Source organism: Taurulus bubalis (genome assembly GCF_910589615.1).
Source record: "Taurulus bubalis genome assembly, chromosome: 11".
NCBI lineage: Eukaryota > Metazoa > Chordata > Actinopteri > Perciformes > Cottidae > Taurulus > Taurulus bubalis.
Genome location: NC_136599.1, coordinates 2,288,933 through 2,312,449, shown reverse-complemented (window position 1 = coordinate 2,312,449; position 23,517 = coordinate 2,288,933). Strand labels below are relative to the sequence as shown.

The 23,517-nt window shown below is 43.4% G+C and overlaps 2 protein-coding genes across 2 annotated transcripts; both read right to left on the bottom strand.

Annotated features, from left to right (window-relative positions):
* Positions 1–1,422: 1,422 nt before the first annotated feature.
* Positions 1,423–16,189, bottom strand: cdk16 (cyclin dependent kinase 16). Its single transcript, XM_079226037.1, has 16 exons — positions 16,051–16,189; positions 15,186–15,341; positions 14,962–15,080; positions 11,671–11,799; positions 11,499–11,555; positions 9,983–10,097; positions 9,662–9,756; positions 9,500–9,562; positions 9,026–9,149; positions 5,606–5,726; positions 5,384–5,481; positions 5,179–5,284; positions 2,823–2,865; positions 1,908–1,998; positions 1,743–1,817; positions 1,423–1,512 (listed from the first exon to the last, which is right to left on the bottom strand). Exons 1-16 carry the CDS (start codon positions 16,172–16,174, stop codon positions 1,475–1,477), a joined length of 1,554 nt encoding a protein of 517 aa, XP_079082163.1. The 5' UTR covers positions 16,175–16,189; the 3' UTR covers positions 1,423–1,474.
* Positions 16,190–18,346: 2,157 nt separating this feature from the next.
* rad51c (RAD51 paralog C) lies at positions 18,347–21,440 on the bottom strand (the record flags this gene model as incomplete). The annotated part of the gene is made up of 4 exons (XM_079226033.1): positions 18,347–18,895; positions 19,239–19,455; positions 19,691–19,973; positions 21,323–21,440. The coding sequence occupies 4 exons, from the start codon at positions 21,438–21,440 to the stop codon at positions 18,395–18,397; spliced, it is 1,119 nt and encodes a 372-aa protein (XP_079082159.1). The 3' UTR covers positions 18,347–18,394.
* Between the last annotated feature and the right edge of the window lie 2,077 nt (positions 21,441–23,517).

Genomic DNA, 23,517 nt, shown 5'->3' with positions numbered 1-23,517 from the left:
ACCCCATATCATGTAAACCACGCCCATATCATATAAGCCCCGCCCCTCTCATGTAAGCCCCGCCCCGTCTCAGATAAGTGGATGTCACTGAGGCTCTGCTGACTTCTTCAGATTCCTGAATGAAAACAAACATTATGCGTATGGAGAAAACCGCTCACAGCTGTTCACTGCAGACTTAAAGTAGAACTGTATATACAAGTACAGTATTACTACGTATATTACCATTATTACAGTATACAGTCTGAGTATACGACACACATGCAGAAACCAGTTTCACACTTTGATAATAAAACATAGTAAAACTCTTCTCTGTAGATCTCAGTTCGAAACAAGACTTTCAGCCTGTTTTATAAGAAATAACATTACAGTGTAAATGCCGTACTGTACTTTAAATTTAGTACTATAAATACAATACTGTACTATAAATACTGTATTGTAAATATAATACTGTACTGTAAATGTTGTACTGTACTGTGGCATGAACACGAACAGCAGCTCCAAACCAATTATTAGGACTTTAAATGAAATATTCTTCAACAATTCTTTCCTGCTACTTTAGTCACATTCAGTATATATTCAGAAGACCAAACAGGTGGGAAGCACTTCCTGTCTGAACTGATGCTAAACGTTGATGGTTTAGTTCTGCTTTTAAAATAAAACAAATATAGTATTAATGTACTCTAACAGAGCTGCGCACATTGCAGGTGTTCACACAGGGGATACCTGTACTCAGGTATTCAACAGCTATTTGTGTTGAATCTGAAAATGGAAGACAGATTTCCAACATCTGTTCTGTTCAAACACCTGGAACTCATCAGTGAATCTGATGCTGATTGGTCAGATGGCTGTCGTGATCCATTATTGCATTAATCAACAGCAAGCTGCCATTTCTTCTCTTCTTCCCTTCTTAACAACCATTTCTTCTTCTTTTGTTTTAAACCCTGTTCTTGTTTTACTCCTTCAGAGAAAAGAAAATCATCAGCACCTCTGTTGCTTTGAGTTGTTTTTGTTCCTGAAACATCCTCCATGAAGACGTCAGAAGATCAGACCCCGCCTCCATGAGGATGTCAGAAGATCAGACCCCGCCTCCATGAGGATGTCAGAAGATCAGACCCCGCCTCCATGATGTCAGAAGATCAGACCACACCTCCAATCTGATGTCAGAGTAGCAGACCACGCCTCCATTATGATGTAAGAGTAGCAGGCCACACCTCCATGATGATGTCAGAGTAGCAGGCCACGCCTCCATGATGATGTCAGAGTAGCAGGTCACGCCTCCATTATGATGTCAGAGTAGCAGGCCACGCCTCCATTATGATGTCAGAGTAGCAGGCCACGCCTCCATTATGATGTAAGAGTAGCAGGCCACGCCTCCATGATGTCAGAGTAGCAGGCCACACCTCCATGATGTCAGAAGATCAGGCCACGCCTCCATGAGGATGTCAGAGTAGCAGGCCACACCTCCATGATGATGTCAGAGTAGCAGGCCACGCCTCTTGGTCGGACTGTTCACTGGACAGAAGACAGGTGTATTTAATGCCTTTTTCTGGTCTTTGTGTACAAATTCCAGCTTCACTTCTCAGAAACAACAGAAGCGTCTCACCGTAGGGCGACGTGTTCTGGAGCTTTCAGTCATATCACATGATCTTCCTCAGTTGTCATGGAGCTGCAGATTGTGTGTGTGTGTGTGTGTGTGTGTGTGTGTGTGTGTGTGTGTGTGTGTGTGTGTGTGTGTGTGTTACCTGGATCAGAGGTGAGCGATGGTTTGACTGCTTCTTTTTCCAGCTGGATTTCTGGCAGACTGAAGATGGACATTGCTGAAACCGCATTGAGAGTGACTTAGTGATGACATCACACCGTGACATCACAGATTAAAAACAGCCGTTAAAAGTTGTATTTAAACTTACTGTCGAGAAGCGTCATCACTCTGTTTCCAAGGTTACTGAAATAAGGATGACTCATCGACTCGGCTGCTGAAATCCGCTTCTTCCCCTCAAACTAAAGTTGAAACAACAACGTTACGCTCCTGTTCACCCTTCAGCCCTCGTGAGGTCACATCCTGTCATTTATAACCGCCATATACATGTATATATATACACATGTATATATATACACATGTATATATTGTATATGTTTAACAAGCTCCTCACACATCACACCGTACGTATTGTAGCATGAACTCGTCTAAGACGCCGGTCAGGTGATGTCACAGGTGAACAGGAAGTCGGTTAAGCATTGGGACACACGGGTCTACCGTAAAGACGCATTCAGTGAACAATAGACAATAAATTACAACACCTTCATCTCATCACAGTTTAGATACGTCATTATTAGTGTGGACCAAAAAGATACTTTATTGTTTGGACGTCAAAAATCTCTTTCATCTCTATAAGTAAATTAAATCAACAACAATGAACCTTGTCGGTCGTAAATATTCTATAACCTGTTTTCAATTGTGCTCGTCTGTCCTCTTATACTGTGCCTATATCACCAAGTGCTAGTTTTCATATAGTTTTTATTAATATTATTAACTGGAATTCCTTTAGGCCACATGGTGGCGCTGTTGCCTTACCTTCCACTAGCCCGTCACAATCTGTCAAATCATGGAATCACAGTTTGCGGATATATATATATATATATATATATATATATATATATATATATATATATATATATACATGAATTATGTTTATATTAAAAATGACTGTGTTGCTTATTATTAATAGTACTAGTAGCAGTATTATAATAATTAGCATTATAATGTATTGTAGTGTAATATATCCGTCAGTATATCAAAAAAAATTAAAAACACGTTTACTGACCTGCAGGAACTTTGAAAGCAGCTCCACTCCTTCAGTGCTGAGCCTGAACACAACACAGACCAACAGGGTTAAGGTTCACCCTAAACCAGGGTTATGGTTAACTGGTTATGGTTCACCCTTAACCAGGGTTATGGTTAACTGGTTATGGTTCACCCTTAACCAGGGTTATGGTTAACTGGTTATGGTTCACCCTTAACCAGGGTTATGGTTAACTGGTTATGGTTCACCCTAAACCAGGGTTATGGTTAACTGGTTATGGTTCAACCTGAACCAGGGTTATGGTTAACTGGTTATGGTTCAACCTGAACCAGGGTTATGGTTAACTGGTTATGGTTCACCCTTAACCAGGGTTATGGTTAACTGGTTATGGTTCACCCTTAACCAGGGTTATGGTTAACTGGTTATGGTTCAACCTGAACCAGGGTTATGGTTAACTGGCTATGGTTAAGCCATGTGTAGTACAGTTGTGTACCCGTGTGTAGTACAGTTGTGTACCCATGTGTAGTACAGTTGTGTACCCATGTGTAGTAGTTGTGTACTTATGTGTAGTACAGTTGTGTACCTATGTGTAGTACAGTTGTGTACGTGTGTGTAGTACAGTTGTGTACCTATGTGTAGTACAGTTGTGTACCTATGTGTAGTACAGTTGTGTACGTGTGTGTAGTACAGTTGTGTACCTATGTGTAGTACAGTTGTGTACCCACGTGTAGTACAGTTGTGTACGTGTGTGTAGTACAGTTGTGTACCCATGTGTAGTACAGTTGTGTACCCATGTGTAGTACAGTTGTGTACGTGTGTGTAGTACAGTTGTGTACCTATGTGTAGTACAGTTGTGTACCCACGTGTAGTACAGTTGTGTACGTGTGTGTAGTACAGTTGTGTACCCATGTGTAGTACAGTTGTGTACCCATGTGTAGTACAGTTGTGTACCCATGTGTAGTACAGTTGTGTACCTATGTGTAGTACAGTTGTGTACCTATGTGTAGTACAGTTGTGTACCCACGTGTAGTACAGTTGTGTACGTGTGTGTAGTACAGTTGTGTACCCATGTGTAGTACAGTTGTGTACCCATGTGTAGTACAGTTGTGTATGTGTGTGTAGTACAGTTGTGTACCCATGTGTAGTACAGTTGTGTACCCATGTGTAGTACAGTTGTGTATGTGTGTGTAGTACAGTTGTGTATGTGTGTGTAGTACAGTTGTGTACCCATGTGTAGTACAGTTGTGTACCCATGTGTAGTACAGTTGTGTACGTGTGTGTAGTACAGTTGTGTACCCATGTGTAGTACAGTTGTGTACCCATGTGTAGTACAGTTGTGTACCCATGTGTAGTACAGTTGTGTACTTATGTGTAGTACAGTTGTTTACCTATGTGTAGTACAGTTGTGTACCCATGTGTAGTACAGTTGTGTACGTGTGTGTAGTACAGTTGTGTACCCATGTGTAGTACAGTTGTGTACCCATGTGTAGTACAGTTGTGTACCTATGTGTAGTACAGTTGTGTACCCATGTGTAGTACAGTTGTGTACGTGTGTGTAGTACAGTTGTGTACCCATGTGTAGTACAGTTGTGTACCCATGTGTAGTACAGTTGTGTATGTGTGTGTAGTACAGTTGTGTACCCATGTGTAGTACAGTTGTGTACCCATGTGTAGTACAGTTGTGTACCCATGTGTAGTACAGTTGTGTACCCATGTGTAGTACAGTTGTGTATGTGTGTGTAGTACAGTTGTGTACCCATGTGTAGTACAGTTGTGTACGTGTGTGTAGTACAGTTGTGTACCCATGTGTAGTACAGTTGTGTACGTGTGTGTAGTACAGTTGTGTACGTGTGTGTAGTACAGTTGTGTACCCACGTGTAGTACAGTTGTGTACCCATGTGTAGTACAGTTGTGTACCCATGTGTAGTACAGTTGTGTACCTATGTGTAGTACAGTTGTGTACCTATGTGTAGTACAGTTGTGTACCCATGTGTAGTACAGTTGTTTACCCATGTGTAGTACAGTTGTGTACCTATGTGTAGTACAGTTGTGTATGTGTGTGTAGTACAGTTGTGTACCCATGTGTAGTACAGTTGTGTACCTATGTGTAGTACAGTTGTGTACCTACGTGTAGTACAGTTGTGTACCTGTGTGTAGTACAGTTGTGTATGTGTGTGTAGTACAGTTGTGTACCTGTGTGTAGTACAGTTGTGTATGTGTGTGTAGTACAGTTGTGTACCCATGTGTAGTACAGTTGTGTATGTGTGTGTAGTACAGTTGTGTATGTGTGTGTAGTACAGTTGTGTACCTATGTGTAGTACAGTTGTGTACCCATGTGTAGTACAGTTGTGTATGTGTGTGTAGTACAGTTGTGTACCTGGGAGTGTGGTTACTCAGTCTCTCTGCTCGGTAGAGAGGATAGTTGTGCGCCACAAATTCGTCATTACAACTGATCCCAGACCAGCTCTGCTCTGTGGGAGTACCTGCACAAGAAATATACACAATATACTCAAACACACAAAATGCATAAAGTAAACACAGCTTTCTGTACGTGACAATAACAGAAGCTGAATGATCCTCACCCAGGAGTTTGAAGATGAAGTGAAGCTCCTCCTCCACTGTGGAACCAGGAAACAGAGGTCGACCTGTCGTCATCTCATAGAAGATACACCCAACACCCCTAGAGAGAGAGACAGACAGGTGAAGAGCAAGGCAGGCAGACAGAGACAAGCTACTGCGATGTAAAAGTTCATGTGGATCTCAATAAACAATCAAACAAACGAATATGGAACGACAGAACTGACCACATGTCGATGTGAGTGGAGTAGTTAGTGCTGCCCAGCAGGATGTCAGGCGGCCGGTACCACAGCGTCACCACCTCATTAGAGTACGTCTTTGTTGGGATAGATTTTGCTCGAGCGAGACCTAAAACACACACAAAGCCCTGTGTCATCATCACTGTGTTTACAACGCTAACGCAAAATCACAACATGAAATAACACTCAGTTGGCTCTTTAGTCCAAAGTAATTTACCATAAGGTCATTCATCGCCAACTGGAGCTAAAGTAGATGTGATCTGTAGGTATGTCTGTAGGTAGAGTGTGTGTGTCTGTAAGTAGGGTGTGTGTCTGTAGGTAGAGTGTTTATGTCAGTAGAGAGTGTGTCTGTAGGTAGGGTGTTCATGTCGGTAGAGAGTGTGTCTGTCTGTAGGTATAGTGTGTGTCTGTAGGTAGGGTGTTTATGTCAGTAGAGAGTGTGTCTGTAGGTAGGGTGTGTGTCTGTAGGTAGAGTGTGTGTGTCTGTAGGTAGAGTGTGTGTCTGTAGGTAGAGTGTGTGTGTCTGTAAGTAGGGTGTGTGTGTCTGTAGGTAGGGTGTGTGTCTGTAGGTAGAGTGTGTGTGTCTGTAGGTAGAGTGTGTGTGTCTGTAGGTAGATTGTGTGTCTGTAAGTAGGGTGTGTGTGTCTGTAGGTAGGGTGTTCATGTCGGTAGAGAGTGTGTCTGTCTGTAGGTATAGTGTGTGTCTGTAGGTAGGGTGTTTATGTCGGTAGAGTGTGTGTCTGTAAGTAGGGTGTGTGTCTGTAGGTAGAGTGTGTGTGTCTGTAGGTAGAGTGTGTGTCTGTAGGTAGAGTGTGTGTCTGTAAGTAGGGTGTGTGTGTCTGTAGGTAGGGTGTGTGTGTCTGTAGGTAGAGTGTGTGTCTGTAAGTAGGGTGTGTGTCAGTAGGTAGAGTGTGTGCCTGTAGGTAGAGTGTGTGTCTGTCGGTAGGGTGTGTGTGTCTGTAGGTATGGTGTGTGTGTCTGTAGGTAGAGTGTGTGTCTGTAGGTAGAGTGTGTGTCTGTAGGTAAGGTGTTTATGTCGGTAGAGAGTGTGTCTGTAGGTAGGGTGTGTGTGTCTGTAGGTACGGTGTTTATGTCAGTGGAGAGTGTGTCTGTAGGTAGAGTGTGTGTGTCTGTAGGTAGAGTGTTTATGTCAGTAGAGAGTGTGTCTGTAGATAGGGTGTTTATGTCGGTAGAGAGTGTGTCTGTCTGTAGGTAGAGTGTGTGTCTGTAGGTAGGGTGTTTATGTCGGTAGAGAGTGTGTCTGTAGATAGAGTGTTTATGTTGGTATGGACTGTGTCTGTAGGTAGGGTGTGTGTGTCTGTAGGTAGAGTGTGTGTCTGTAAGTAGGGTGTGTGTGTGCCTGTAGGTAGGGTGTGTGTTAGTAGGTAGAGTATGTGCCTGTAGGTAGAGTGTGTGTCTGTAAATACGGAGTGTGTGTCTGTCGGTAGGGTGTGTGTGTCTGTAGGTAGGGTGTGTGTGTCAGTAGGTAGAGTGTGTGTCTGTAGGTAGGGTGTTTATGTCGGCAGAGAGTGTGTCTGTCTGTAGGTAGAGTGTGTGTCTGTAGGTAGGGTGTTTATGTCGGTAGAGTGTGTGTCTGTAGGTAGAGTGTGTCTGTAGGTAGGGTGTTTATGTCGGTAGAGAGTGTGTCTGTAGGTAGGGTGTGTGTGTGTCTGTAGGTACGGTGTTTATGTCAGTGGAGAGTGTGTCTGTAGGTAGAGTATGTGTGTCTGTAGGTAGGGTGTTTATGTCGGTAGAGTGTGTGTCTGTAGGTAGAGTGTGTCTGTAGGTATGGTGTTTATGTCAGTAGAGAGTGTGTCTGTAGGTAGGGTGTGTGTTAGTAGGTAGAGTATGTGCCTGTAGGTAGAGTGTGTGTCTGTAAATACGGAGTGTGTGTCTGTCGGTAGGGTGTGTGTGTCTGTAGGTAGGGTGTGTGTGTCAGTAGGTAGAGTGTGTGTCTGTAGGTAGGGTGTTTATGTCGGTAGAGAGTGTGTCTGTAGGTAGGGTGTGTGTGTCTGTAGGTACGGTGTTTAAGTCAGTGGAGAGTGTGTCTGTAGGTAGAGTGTGTGTCTCTGTAGGTAGAGTGTTTATGTCAGTAGAGAGTGTGTCTGTAGGTAGGGTGTTTATGTCGGCAGAGAGTGTGTCTGTCTGTAGGTAGAGTGTGTGTCTGTAGGTAGGGTGTTTATGTCGGTAGAGAGTGTGTCTGTAGGTAGGGTGTGTGTGTGTCTGTAGGTACGGTGTTTATGTCAGTGGAGAGTGTGTCTGTAGGTAGAGTATGTGTGTCTGTAGGTAGGGTGTTTATGTCGGTAGAGTGTGTGTCTGTAGGTAGAGTGTGTCTGTAGGTATGGTGTTTATGTCAGTAGAGAGTGTGTCTGTAGGTAGGGTGTTTATGTCGGTAGAGTGTGTGTCTGTAGGTAGAGTGTGTCTGTAGGTATGGTGTTTATGTCAGTAGAGAGTGTGTCTGTAGGTAGGGTGTGTGTTAGTAGGTAGAGTATGTGCCTGTAGGTAGAGTGTGTGTCTGTAAATACGGAGTGTGTGTCTGTCGGTAGGGTGTGTGTGTCTGTAGGTAGGGTGTGTGTGTCAGTAGGTAGAGTGTGTGTCTGTAGGTAGGGTGTTTATGTCGGTAGAGAGTGTGTCTGTAGGTAGGGTGTGTGTGTCTGTAGGTACGGTGTTTAAGTCAGTGGAGAGTGTGTCTGTAGGTAGAGTGTGTGTCTCTGTAGGTAGAGTGTTTATGTCAGTAGAGAGTGTGTCTGTAGGTAGGGTGTTTATGTCGGCAGAGAGTGTGTCTGTCTGTAGGTAGAGTGTGTGTCTGTAGGTAGAGTGTGTCTGTAGGTAGGGTGTTTATGTCGGTAGAGAGTGTGTCTGTAGGTAGGGTGTGTGTGTGTCTGTAGGTACGGTGTTTATGTCAGTGGAGAGTGTGTCTGTAGGTAGAGTATGTGTGTCTGTAGGTAGGGTGTTTATGTCGGTAGAGTGTGTGTCTGTAGGTAGAGTGTGTCTGTAGGTATGGTGTTTATGTCAGTAGAGAGTGTGTCTGTAGGTAGAGTGTTTATGTTGGTAGGGACTGTGTCTGTAGGTAGGGTGTGTGTGTCTGTAGGTAGAGTGTTTATGTCAGTAGAGTGTGTGTCTGTTGGTACGGTGTTTATGTCAGTAGAGAGTGTGTCTGTAGGTAGAGTGTTTATGTCGGTAGAGTGTGTGTCTGTAGGTAGAGTGTCTGTCTGTAGGTAGAGTGTGTGTATGTAGGTAGGGTGGGTCAGTAGGTATATGTCAGTAGGTCAGTAGGTATAGGTCAGTAGGTACAGGTCAGTAGGTATAGGTCAGGAGGTCAGTAGCTATGGAGCAGGAGGTCAGTTCCACACTCAGTGTCCATGTTAGCATGGATGCTAACACCAGAAGCAGAAGCAGTGACCTCACCAAAGTCGGCCAGCTTCAGCTCTCCTCGCTCGTTGATCAGCAGGTTCTGGGGTTTCAGGTCTCTGTGGAGAACTTTCCTCCGATGGCAGTACGACAAACCTCTTAGCAGCTGGAAGAGGAAGAGCTGAGGAGACAAAACCAGTACGCTGAGCGGAGAGTACTGGTAGTTACTGGTAAACCTGCATGACATGGATACACAAACGCAAATGAAAAAGTCTGACTTAAGTTGTGTTACACAAGCAAAATGCCTGCTGTCTTCCTACAACTAGTATTATTATTATGACTATTCATAACTATAATTATCTTTAATATTTGTTAATAACCAAACCTGCTTCTACCAGATCCAAACCAGATTAAAACTCCACGTCATTGATGCCATGCCAGTCAGTATTATTTCATTTGTAAACTACATATATAAATATATACAAACAGCAGTATTAGTCGTACTGACGGGTACTTTAAAAGTTTTCTCACTTTGACGTTGTGAACATTGATGACGTTTCCACAATCGTCCAGATATTGTTTCAGATCTTTGTCCTGAAACACACAAGAAACGCGATTAAAGGCAAATACGTGAGTGTGTGTGTGTGTATGTGTGTGTGTGTGTGTGTGTGTGTGTGTGTGTGTGTGTCTCACCAGATACTCAAACACCAGTGTGAGGGACTTCTGTGTGTGGATGATGTCATGAAGCGTGACGATGTTGGCGTGTTTCAGATCCTTTAACAGAGACACTGAGGGAGAACAAACACATTAATACACACATTAATACGGGCGCTGGGTATTAGCAAGCGCCCATCGCTACAATACGATACATATTGCTCTACAGGATATGGCCGCTTGCTTGTGAGACGCCATGTTGTGATTTGGGCCGGATCAGACTGGTAGGAGGCTTAACTGTACTACTAGCATTGCAGTAGAGTATTGTAGTATTACTTTAGTAGTATACATAAGTACTACCTTCTCTGATAGCAGTACATGGAGCTCCTTCTTCATGTTCCAATCGAATCTCCTTCAAGGCCACGAGGTTCTCGGTCAGTTTACTGCGACCTTTATACACTGTAGCGTAAGTCCCCTGCAGAAAGACAGGGAGAGAGTGAGACAGGTGAGAAGGACAGGTAGGAAGAGACAGGTAGATAAGGGCAGGTACAAAGAGACAGGTGAGGCAGACAGGTACAAAGATACAGTGGAGACAGGTAGATAAGGGCAGGTAGAAAGAGACAGGTGAGACAGACAGGTACAAAGAGACAAGTGAGACAGACAGGTACAAAGAGACAGGTGAGACAGGTAGATAAGAACAGGTAGAAAAAGACAGGTAGATAAGGGCAGGTGTAAAGAGACAGGTGAGACAGACAGGTACAAAGGGACAGGTGAGACAGACAGGTACAAAGAGACAGGTGAGACAGGTAGATAAGGGCAGGTAGAAAGAGACAGGTGAGACAGACATGTAGAAAGAGACAGGTGAGACAGACAGGTAGAAAGGGACAGGTGAGACAGACAGGTACAAAGAGACAGGTGAGACAGACAGGTACAAAGAGACAGGTGAGACAGGTAGATGAGGGCAGGTAGAAAGAGACAGGTGAGACAGACATGTAGAAAGAGACAGGTGAGACAGACAGCTAAATGGGACAGGTGAGACAGACAGGTAGAAAGAGACAGGTGAGACAGACAGGTAGAAAGGGACAGGTGAGACAGACAGGTAGAAAGAGACAGGTGAGACAGACAGGTAGAAAGAGACAGGTGAGACAGACAGGTGAGACAGACAGGTAGAAAGGGACAGGCGAGACAGACAGGTAGAAAGGGACAGGTGAGACAGACAGGTACAAAGATACAGTGGAGACAGGTAGAAAGAGACAGGTACAAAGAGACAAGTGAGACAGACAAGTACAAAGAGACAGGTGAGACAGACAGGTACAAAGAGACAGGTGAGACAGGTAGATAAGAACAGGTAGAAAAAGACAGGTAGATAAGGGCAGGTGTAAAGAGACAGACAGGTACAAAGGGACTGGTGAGACAGGCACAAAGAGACAGGTGAGACAGGTAGATAAGGGCAGGTAGAAAGGGACAGGTGAGACAGACAGGTAGAAAGGGACAGGTGAGACAGACAGGTAGAAAGGGACAGGTGAGACAGACATGTAGAAAGAGACAGGTGAGACAGGTAGATAAGGGCAGGTAGAAAGAGACAGGTGAGACAGACATGTAGAAAGAGACAGGTGAGACAGACAGTTAAAAGGGACAGGTGAGACAGACAGGTAGAAAGAGACAGGTGAGACAGACAGGTAGAAAGGGACAGGTGAGACAGACAGCTAAAAGGGACAGGTGAGACAGACAGGTAGAAAGGGACAGTTGAGATAGACAGGTAGAAAGGGACAGGTGAGACAGACAGGTAGAAAGGGACAGGTGAGACAGACAGGTAGAAAGAGACAGGCAGGTAGAAAGAGACAGGTAAGACAGACAGGCAGTCATTAGTCCTCACCTCTCCCAGTTTGTCCAGTTTGATGTACGTCTCCAGTTTCCCAAAACCGATCTCAGACTGCAGACACAGAGAGAGAGAGACAGGAGATCGTGAATAATGATCTGTATGAAGACACCAAGTACTAATAATGGAATACAATGGAAACCGGCCGAGTAAAAGCAGGTAAGCGTACCAGAGACACTCTACGCAGCCGTCTGCTGATTGGCTGCTCAAACAGAGCTGGACCAATCAGATTAAACTTCTCCAGATAATCGTCCGGAAGGCGAATGTCGGCCGGTAATGAGAGACGTTTGTTAATGTCCTGAAACACAAAGAGCAGCACGTTAATGGAGTCATGACAACAGAGTCTAGAGACAGAGCTCAGAGTCTAAAGACAGAGTTCAGAGTCTAAAGATAGAGTCTAAAGACAGAGTTCAGAGTCTAAAGATAGAGTCTAAAGACAGAGTTCAGAGTCTAAAGATAGAGTCTAAAGATAGAGTTCAGAGTCTAAAGATAGAGTCTAAAGACAGAGTTCAGAGTCTAAAGATAGAGTCTAAAGACAGAGTTCAGAGTCTAAAGATAGTCTAAAGACAGAGTTCAGAGTCTAAAGACAAAGTTTAAATATAGAGTTTAGAGTATAAGGACAGAGTTCAGAGTCTAAGGACAGAGCTCAGAGTCTAAAGACAGAGTTCAGAGTCTAAAGATAGAGTCTAAAGACAGAGTTCAGAGTCTAAAGATAGAGTCAAAAGACAGAGTTCAGAGTCTAAAGATAGAGTCTAAAGACAGAGTTCAGAGTCTAAAGATAGAGTCTAAAGACAGAGTTCAGAGTCTAAAGATAGAGTCAAAAGACAGAGTTCAGAGTCTAAAGATAGAGTCTAAAGACAGTGTTCAGAGTCTAAAGTCAGAGTTCAGAGTCTAAAGACAGAGCTCAGAGTCTAAAGACAGTGTTCAGAGTCTAAAGTCAGAGTTCAGAGTCTAAAGATAGAGTCTAAAGACAGTGTTCAGAGTCTAAAGTCAGAGTTCAGAGTCTAAAGACAGAGCTCAGAGTCTAAAGTCAGAGTTCAGAGTCTAAAGACAGAGTTCAGAGTCTAAAGACAGAGCTCAGAGTCTGAAGACAGAGTTCAGAGTCAAAAGACAGAATTCAGAGTCTAAAGACAGAGCTCAGAGTCTAGAGACAGAGTTCAGAGTCTAAGAAGACTCTGAAAGGCAGGACTAAAGGCAGACTAAAGGCAGGACTAAAGGAAGACTAAAGGAAGACTGAAGGCAGGACTAAAGGAAGACTAAAGGCAGACTAAAGGCAGGACTAAAGGCAGGACTAAAGGCAGACTAAAGGCAGGCTAAAGGCAGGACTAAAGGAAGACTAAAGGCAGGACTAAAGGCAGGACTAAAGGCAGGACTAAAGGCAGGTCTAAAGGCAGGTCTAAAGGAAGACTAAAGGAAGACTAAAGGCAGGACTAAAGGAAGACTAAAGTAAGACTGAAGGCAGGACTAAAGGAAGACTAAAGGCAGGTCTAAAGGCAGGACTAAAGGAAGACTAAAGGAAGACTAAAGGCAGGACTAAAGGCAGACTAAAGGCAGGTCTAAAGGCAGGACTAAAGGAAGACTAAAGGAAGACTAAAGGCAGGACTAAAGGCAGATTAAAGGCAGGTCTAAAGGCAGACTAAAGGAAGACTGAAGGCAGGACTAAAGGAAGACTAAAGGCAGGACTAAAGGCAGACTAAAGGAAGACTAAAGGCAGGACTAAAGGCAGACTAAAGGCAGGTCTGAAGGCAGGACTAAAGGAAGACTAAAGGAAGACTAAAGGCCGGACTAAAGGCAGACTAAAGGCAGGTCTAAAGGCAGACTAAAGGCAGGACTAAAGGCAGACTAAAGGCAGGACTAAAGGCAGGACTAAAGGAAGACTAAAGGAAGACTGAAGGCAGGACTAAAGGAAGACTAAAGGCAGGTCTAAAGGCAGGACTAAAGGAAGACTAAAGGAAGACTAAAGGCAGGTCTAAAGGCAGGACTAAAGGAAGACTAAAGGAAGACTAAAGGAAGACTAAAGGAAGACTAAAGGCAGGACTAAAGGCAGGACTAAAGGCAGACTAAAGGCAGGACTAAAGGCAGGACAAAGGCAGGACTAAAGGAAGACTAAAGGCAGGACTAAAGGAAGACTAAAGGAAGACTGAAGGCAGGACTAAAGGAAGACTAAAGGCAGGTCTAAAGGCAGACTAAAGGCAGACTAAAGGCAGACTAAAGGAAGACTAAAGGCAGGACTAAAGGAAGACTAAAGGAAGACTAAAGGAAGACTAAAGGAAGACTGAAGGCAGGACTAAAGGAAGACTAAAGGCAGGACTAAAGGCAGACTAAAGGCAGGACTAAAGGCAGACTAAAGGAAGACTAAAGGCAGGACTAAAGGAAGACTAAAGGCAGGACTAAAGGAAGACTAAAGGAAGACTGAAGGCAGGACTAAAGGAAGACTAAAGGCAGGTCTAAAGGCAGGACTAAAGGAAGACTAAAGGCAGGACTAAAGGAAGACTAAAGGAAGACTAAAGGCAGGACTAAAGGCAGACTAAAGGAAGACTAAAGGCAGGACTAAAGGAAGACTAAAGGCAGGACTAAAGGCAGACTAAAGGAAGACTAAAGGAAGACTAAAGGCAGGACTAAAGGCAGACTAAAGGAAGACTAAAGGCAGGACTAAAGGAAGACTAAAGGAAGACTAAAGGCAGGACTAAAGGCAGACTAAAGGAAGACTAAAGGAAGACTAAAGGCAGGACTAAAGGCAGACTAAAGGAAGACTAAAGGCAGGACTAAAGGCAGACTAAAGGCAGGACAAAAGGCAGACTAAAGGCAGACTAAAGGCAGGACTAAAGGCAGGACTAAAGGAAGACTAAAGGCAGGACTAAAGGCAGACTAAAGGAAGACTAAAGGCAGGACTAAAGGAAGACTAAAGGCAGGACTAAAGGCAGACTAAAGGCAGACTAAAGGAAGACTAAAGGCAGGACTAAAGGCAGACTAAAGGCAGGACTAAAGGCAGACTAAAGGCAGGACTAAAGGCAGACTAAAGGAAGACTAAAGGCAGGACTAAAGGCAGACTAAAGGAAGACTAAAGGCAGGACTAAAGGCAGACTAAAGGAAGACTAAAGGCAGGACTAAAGGAAGACTAAAGGCAGGACTAAAGGCAGACTAAAGGAAGACTAAAGGCAGGACTAAAGGCAGACTAAAGGAAGACTAAAGGCAGACTAAAGGCAGACTAAAGGAAGACTAAAGGCAGGACTAAAGGCAGACTAAAGGAAGACTAAAGGCAGGACTAAAGGCAGACTAAAGGCAGAACTTGTTACTCAGACAAAATTCTAAAAAGCAAAGAGTTATCTTGGAGGGACGTCTGAGGCAGCAGCAGATATAGTGCGTGTGCGTGTCCATGTGTGTGTGTGTGCGTGTGCATGTGTGTGTCCATGTGTGTGTGTGTGTGTGCGTGTGCATGTGCGTGTGCATGTGCGTGTACCTCAGTGGAGATCTTCTTGTTCCTCAGTCTCACTCTGACTGGACTCTGAACGTTATCTAAAGAAGAAGCCGGATCAGTTTCTCCGTCTGAACTCATCTTCACGTCCTCATGGACGATCTCTGAAAGTACACAAACATGTACACACACACACACACACACACACACAGAACATGAACACAGTTCAGGTACAGCAGTATTTGTACAGGTATTCGTAGTACTAGTACCCAGTCGAGCCGTGTGGTTCAGGTAGGAGCTCAGGCTCCGGCCGAGGCCTCCGGGTTTCCTCAGAGAGCTGCTGTACGACTGAAGAAGAGACTGAACTGATGAAGACGAAGCTCGAACCTTCAAACTTCCAGAAGAACCACGAAGAGACACCACCTCTGACGATGAGGAGGAGGAGGTTGATTTTGTGAAGAAAAAAAAGAAGAAAAACACAATAAATGAATGCGTCATCACAGCAGCAGATTGACTGATCGACTCATAGTGACCCTGTGACATCACTGTGACATCACTGTGACATCACTGTGACCAGCCAGGTGTCAATGACTGTCTTCTGGACAACAAGACCATTTGTGTGCGTGTGTGTGTGTGTGTGTGTGTATATGAATGTGTGTGTATGTGTGTGTATATGTCTGCGTGTGTGTGCGTGTGTCTGTGTGTGTCTGCGTGTGTGTGTCTGTGTGTCTCTGTATGTCTGTGTGTGTCTGCGTGTGTGTGTCTGTGTGTCTCTGTATGTCTGTGTGTGTGTGTCTGTGTGTCTCTGTATGTCTGTGTGTGTGTCTGTCTGTGTGCGCGTGTGTCTGTCTGTGTGTGTCTGTGTGTGTATGTCTGTGTGTGTCTGTGTGTGTATGTCTGTGTGTGTCTGTGTGTGTATGTCTGTCTGTGTCTGTGTGTGTATGTCTGTGTGTGTCTGTGTGTGTATGTCTGTGTGTGTCTGTGTGTCTGTGTGTGTGTCTGTGTCTTTGTGTGTGTGTCTGTGTGTGTCTGCGTGTGTGTGTGTTTATGTGCGTCTGTCTGCGTGTTTGTGCGTCTCTGTGTATGTGCGTGTGTGTGTGTGCGTGTGTCCGTCTGTGTGTGTGTGTGTGTTACCTGAGTCACTGTGTGATTTCACTTCCTGGTTGACGCTGTCACTCAGTGTCCGGTCCCGCCCCCTGGCCCCTCCCCTCCCCAGGGTGAATGACAGCTCCCGTCTGATCTTTCTCATCCTCTCCATGAGGGGGGGGCGGGGGGGGCGTGACGCTGAAGGGGGCGGAGCCTCCAGCCTGGAGACCACACCTGAGACCACACCTGAGACCACCACACCTGGGCAGGTAAACACAGACGGGAAGATTTATGTTTCAGGACGCGCTGCTGATGAAGACGTGAACTGCGAGGTCACAGAAAACCTGTATGAGAGAATATGTGTGTATATATGTATATACATATATACATATGTATATAAATATATATATTTATATACATATATATATGTATATAAATATATACACATTCAGACACACATTATTATCATTCATTTTCAGATGATGAAAGCCTCTTCTGTATGATGTATTATTATGATGTACTATGATGTATTAATATCATGTATTATTATGATGCATCATGTACTATGGTGTACTAATATCATGTATTATGATGTACTATGATGTATTATTATGATGCATCATGAATTATCATGTACTATAATGTATTATTATGATGTATTATTATGAATTATCATGAATTATCATGTACTATGATGTATTATTATGATACATCATGCACTATGGTGTATTAATATTATGTATTATGATGTACTATCATGTATCATTATGATTCATCATGTACTATGGTGTATTATTATGATGTATTATTATGTACTATGATGATGTATTAGTATGATGCATCACGTACTACGGTGTATTAATATCATGTATTATGGTGTACTATGATGTATTAGGATCATGTATTATTATGATGCATCATGTACTATGGTGTATTAATATCATGTATTATGATGTACTATGGTGTATTGATATCATGTATTATTATGTACTATCATGTATTATTATGATACATCATGTATTATGATGTACTACGGTGTATTAATATCATGTATTATGATGTACTATCATGTATTATTATGATACATCATGTATTATGATGTACTACGGTGTATTAATATCATGTATTATGATGTACTATCATGTATTATTGTCTCCCGGCCTCCTTCACGTCCCTCCGCGTAAAGCCTCTCAGACTCAACACCTCTCCCGGCATCATGAGCGAGATCACCGGCCTATCACCTGTCTCACGGCGGGGCCGTCTATGTCCTGCGTGTCCTCTCCCTGGACGAGGACGGGACCCGTCTACGTGCTGGAGTCACCGCGATCAGTGGGGTATAAATAGCCGCGGAGGCGGAGCGAGTTCAGCGGCTCCGTCCGGTTGGAGAACCGGTTCCCGGTGACACACGGCGCGCGTTACTCACCGGGGGGGAGGGCGGCTCGTCCCGGTCCGTCCCAGTCCGTCCCGGGTCGGTTCTGGCTCGGTTCAGTCCGACGGATTCTCGGGTCTCTCCGGCTCCCAGTAGTCTGCAGCCATGTTGCCGCTCCGGTTCCTCCGGTGCGTCCTGACGGGAGACGCTCACGGCACCGTGAGTGACGTCAGAGCACGCTCCGGTCCGCTCGGTGCGTCGTGACGTGGACGCTCGCAGCAGCGTGAGTGACGTCAGAGCACGCAAGGGTAGTGAACGCACGCGCGAGTTGATTAATCGATTAAATCTGTTTAGTAGTTAAAACGCAATAAAGAAACATTTATTAAATAAACTAGCAATCAAACTGTTATTTGCCGAATACTTTCTGACCTCAGAAATAACTAATAGATCTGTATTAAAACCTGTATTTTAGCCTAAGATTTCAATCTTAATTTAAACCTTTAATTTACATTTTTATTAAAACCTATGATTTAAAACTTTTAATTAAACCGTTAATTTAAATCTTTATTTAAAGCTTTATTAAAACCTAGGATTTATTTTTTAATGAAAACCATTGATTTAAAACTGAACCTTACATTTGTATTAAAAAGTATGATTAAAAACTATTATTTAAACTTTTAATTTAAACCTCTGATTTAAAACCTCTCTTTAAATCTTTATTTAAACCTAAGATTACATTTTTTATTAAAACATACGATTTTAAAGTTAATTAAACCTTTATTTAAACTTGAATGTAAAGCTATTATTTAAACCTTTATTTAAAACTTTAATTTACATTTTTATTAAAACCTCTTTTTTAATTAAACCTTTAAATTTAATTCTTTATTTAAAGCTTTGATTTAAAACCCGTTTGTTTACTCATGTTTGTTTACTTTATTTACATTCACATATATTACAGAACACAGAGTCGCTTCTGTTCTCGTCGTGTTCATCAGAGTGACTCGTGCTTTGGTCTCCGGCCAATCAGAGGCTGGCGTCTTCCCGGCTCTCCGCCGATTGGTCGGCGTGGGTCCGGGGTCGTTTGCTCGGCGGCCGCTCCGATTGGTCGACGTCTCTGAATCCCTCGGAGGTGATCTGGTATTGGACGGTGGACCCCATGTGATCTGGGGATTTAAAGATGGCCGCCAGCCGCCGCGACCCCGCCCAATGCAAGAGGACCCTGATCGTGGGGGCGTGGCCCCAGGTCTCCCCGAGGGCGGGGACCTGCTGCGATTGGCCGCCCCGCAGCCGGGTGGTCATCTGGTTGGTCATCAGCACGGCCATGTTGTGACCGGTTGCCATGGCGATGAGCTGCTGGGCGAGGCCGTTGAGGAGGCGTGTCCTCCGAGAGAGATCGTCGAAGTGCTGCCGGAACGGGAACGCCACGCTGTCAATCACCAGGAGGCGGACCCTCGGGTGGTCGGACAGGAAGGCCGGCAGCAGGTGGAGCTCTGCGAGCAGCTCCACGTAGTCATGGCAACGCACCTGAGCGGGACGAGACAGGCGGCCAATCAGAATCATCGCCACCTGCTGACGCGTGACGTCAACAATAATGGTGTAAATAAAGCTTTACTGAAGACTCCAATAGTCACTCAGATGTGCAATTCAAATGATGATGCGTTCAGGCTCTGCTCAGTGAACATGAGTACTGGCTGAAGGTAGATGATACGTTCTCATGATGCGTTCAGGTGTAATCTAGTAAAATGTAGTGTTGGTGATGAACTAGAATAAATCCAGATGTTTTCACATGAAAATAAAATATATATTAAAGATGAATTATGATTATGATGTTTGTTTTTTTTTTACCATGACGGCATGTCATTATTACCAGGAACATGTTGGCCAGGATGGTTTCCACAGTAAAGGTCGTCATGGCGACTCGTTGCTCATCGTCCTCGACCTGTAAGGAGCAGTGTTGGACGGCGGCGGCGGCGATGTCCACGACTCTCTGGAGCAGGAAGCTGCCCTCGGTGTCGATGTAGACCGCCTGACCTCCGACGCCCCCGAAGCACTGAGGCACCTGGACGTCCACCGCCAGCTGCAGGCTGAGGGCGACAAGGACGAGACGTCAGTCAGACGGACGAGGAGACTCTGAAGCCGAGTTTGTGCTACAGCGTGCTACAATGTGTTACAGCGTGCTACAATGTGTTACAGCGTGCTACAATGTGTTACAGCGTGCTACAATGTGTTACAGCGTGCTACAATGTGCTACAGCGTGCTACAATGTGCTACAGCGTGCTACAATGTGCTACAGCGTGCTAAAGAGCGTAAGCTTCTGACCAAAGTTGTGTTTTCCCGACTCCCGGAGCTCCACAGATTTCCGTTGTTTTCCCGACAGGAAGTCCTCCTCCGAGAGCAGCGTCCAGCTGAGAGGAGAACGTCACGATGCTCCTCAACTCCTCCTCCTTCTGCAGGAGCTCCAGAGCCGTCAGAGAGGCTGGCCCTCCTCCTCCTCCTCCTCCTCCTCCTCCTCCTCCTCCTCCTGCTGCTTCCTCATCTCCTCCTTCCTCTCTCCTCACAGCCTGCAGCACCTCTAGCGCCTCTTGCTGGGACAGACTGGCCTCTGCAACAGAACGTAAAGCATCACATTACAGCCAATGAACTCTAAAGTTCAGGGTTAGTTAGCTCTAAAGAGCAGGGCTAGTTAACTGTAAGGCTCAGGGCTAGTTAACTGTAAGGCTCAGGGTTAGTTAACTCTAAAGAGCAGGGTTAGTTAACTCTAAAGAGCAGGGTTAGTTAACTCTAAAGTTCAGGGTTAGTTAACTCTAAGGTTCAGGGTTAGTTAACTCTAAGGTTCAGGGTTAGTTAACTCTAAAGTTCAGGGTTAGTTAACTCTAAAGTTCAGGGTTAGTTAACTCTAAGGTTCAGGGTTATTTAACTATATAGTTCAGGGTTAGTTAACTCTAAAGTTCAGGGTTAGTTACTTTCTTCTTCTTCTTCTTCTTCTTCTTACTATATAGTTCAGGGTTATTTCACTTGTAAAGTTCAGGGTTAGTTAACTGTAAGGTTCAGGGTTAGTTAACTGTATAGTTCAGGGTTAGTTAACTGTAAAGTTCAGGGTTAGTTAACTCTAAAGAGCAGGGTTAGTTAACTCTAAAGTTCAGGGTTATTTAACTCTAAAGTTCAGAGTTAGTTAACTCTAAAGAGCAGGGTTAGTTAACTCTAAAGTTCAGGGTTAGTTAACTATATAGTTCAGGGTTAGTTAACTATATAGTTCAGGGTTAGTTACTTTCTTCTTCTTCTTCTTCTTCTTACTATATAGTTCAGGGTTATTTCACTTGTAAAGTTCAGGGTTAGTTAACTGTAAGGTTCAGGGTTAGTTAACTGTATAGTTCAGGGTTAGTTAACTGTAAGGTTCAGGGTTAGTTAACTGTAAGGTTCAGGGTTATTTAACTCTAAAGTTCAGGGTTAGTTAACTCTAAAGAGCAGGGTTAGTTAACTCTATAGTTCAGGGTTAGTTACTTTCTTCTTCTTCTTCTTCTTCTTCTTCTTACTATATAGTTCAGGGTTATTTCACTTGTAAAGTTCAGGGTTAGTTAACTGTAAGGTTCAGGGTTAGTTAACTGTATAGTTCAGGGTTAGTTAACTGTAAGGTTCAGGGTTAGTTAACTGTATAGTTCAGGGTTAGTTAACTGTAAGGTTCAGGGTTAGTTAACTGTAAGGTTCATGGTTAGTTAACTGTAAAGTTCAGGGTTAGTTAACTGTAAAGTTCAGGGTTAGTTAACTGTAAAGTTCAGGGTTAGTTAACTGTATAGTTCAGGGTTAGTTAACTGTAAAGTTCAGGGTTAGTTAACTCAGGGTTCGGTATAGAGTTTGTTAAACCTGCTCTTTGTTTTGAACTGTAACATCGTCGTTATTTCGGAGGTAAATGTATCGTATAATACATAATATATAATATAACATAATCGGTACCTTTGCTGAGCTGCAGTGGTTTCAGCGGCAGCAGGTCGGCGGTGAACTGGAAACCAGCAGCGACCAGTTTGATCTTCACACTGGGACTGAGAGACAAGCTGGACACCGGCCTCTGCATCTCCCTGCTCGCGGTGGCCTCCTCTCTTCAAACCAGCCCGCCATGACAGGTATCCCAGCATGCATCCCACCTCCTCTTCTTCTTCTACGTCTTCCACTTCTGTGGCTGTGCTGCAGTGCTGCCACCTTCTGGACGCAGGCCGTTACTGCGCCATTTTGCGTCCCAGAAGGAAACATTGTACTTTTTTACTGCTCTATTTTTATCTGACAGCTTTAGTTATTTTGCAGATTCAGATTACTAATACAAAATAAACCTCTGGAATAAATAATATTAGGCGTTCACAATAAACTGTGATCAAGTCGGACAGTTTTCAGCTCACTACAAAGTAAACTTCCTGTTAGTTACGATCTGTAGGCTTCTTGTAGTTCACAGATCACGTTTGGATTTATTCATGTGTTTGTAAATATGTATTTATGTATAAATGTGTGTGTAGCTGCATCCTTTGTTCTTTTTATGTCTGCCTGTGAAATACACTACTACTGGTTTAGATATGTGTTGTGTAAATAATAAATAAGCTTTATTATTAGTAACCGCACAAGATGTGTTTTTAGATTAAACAATCGAGCGTTAAGTATTACAACTACACATAAAATAAGGATTTTCTACAACACCTGGTGTTTGCTGTCAAATCTAAGAGCCAATCAGCTCTCTGATGTCGGACAGCCAGGCGTTTCCCAGCATGCACTGGGCCACGCAGTCAGTGGCCAACCAGTTTGTCTTCTGTCTGTTTTCTTTGGTCTCTGAACAAAAAGACAAATAAAACACCGGCGTTGTTGATTAAATGTCAGCTCATGAATCTCCATCCAGCAAGAAGAAAGAAAGATATGTGGACCGCCTCGCCGAGCAGCTACTACTACTGATACTACTACTGATACTACTGTACTACTACTACTACTACTACTGATACTACTACTGATACTACTGTACTACTACTACTACTACTACTGATACTACTACTGATACTACTGTACTACTACTACTACTACTACTACTGATACTACTACTGATACTACTGTACTACTACTACTACTACTGATACTACTACTGATACTACTGTACTACTACTACTACTACTGATACTACTACTGATACTACTACTGATACTACTGTACTACTACTACTACTACTACTGATACTACTACTGATACTACTGTACTACTACTACTATTACTACTGATACTACTACTGATACTACTGTACTACTACTACTACTACTACTGATACTACTACTGATACTACTGTACTACTACTACTACTATTACTACTACTGATACTACTGTACTACTACTACTACTACTACTGATACTACTACTGATACTACTACTGATACTACTGTACTACTACTACTACTACTACTGATACTACTACTGATACTACTGTACTACTACTACTACTACTACTGATACTACTACTGATACTACTGTACTACTACTACTACTATTACTGATACTACTACTGATACTACTACTGATACTACTGTACTACTACTACTACTGATACTACTACTGATACTACTGTACTACTACTACTACTATTACTGATACTACTGTACTACTACTACTACTATTACTGATACTACTACTGATACTACTGTACTACTACTACTACTATTACTGATACTACTGTACTACTACTATTACTGATACTACTACTGATACTACTACTGATACTACTGTACTACTACTACTACTACTACTGATACTACTACTGATACTACTGTACTACTACTACTACTATTACTGATACTACTACTGATACTACTACTGATACTACTGTACTACTACTACTAATACTACTGATACTACTACTGATACTACTGTACTACTACTACTACTATTACTGATACTACTGTATTACTACTACTACTACTACTGATACTACTACTGATACTACTGTACTACTACTACTACTACTGATACTACTGATACTACTACTGATACTACTACTGATACTACTGTACTACTACTACTACTACTACTGATACTACTGTACTACTGCTACTACTACTGATACTACTGTACTACTGCTACTACTACTGCTACTACTACTACTACTACTAGTACTACGACTGATACTA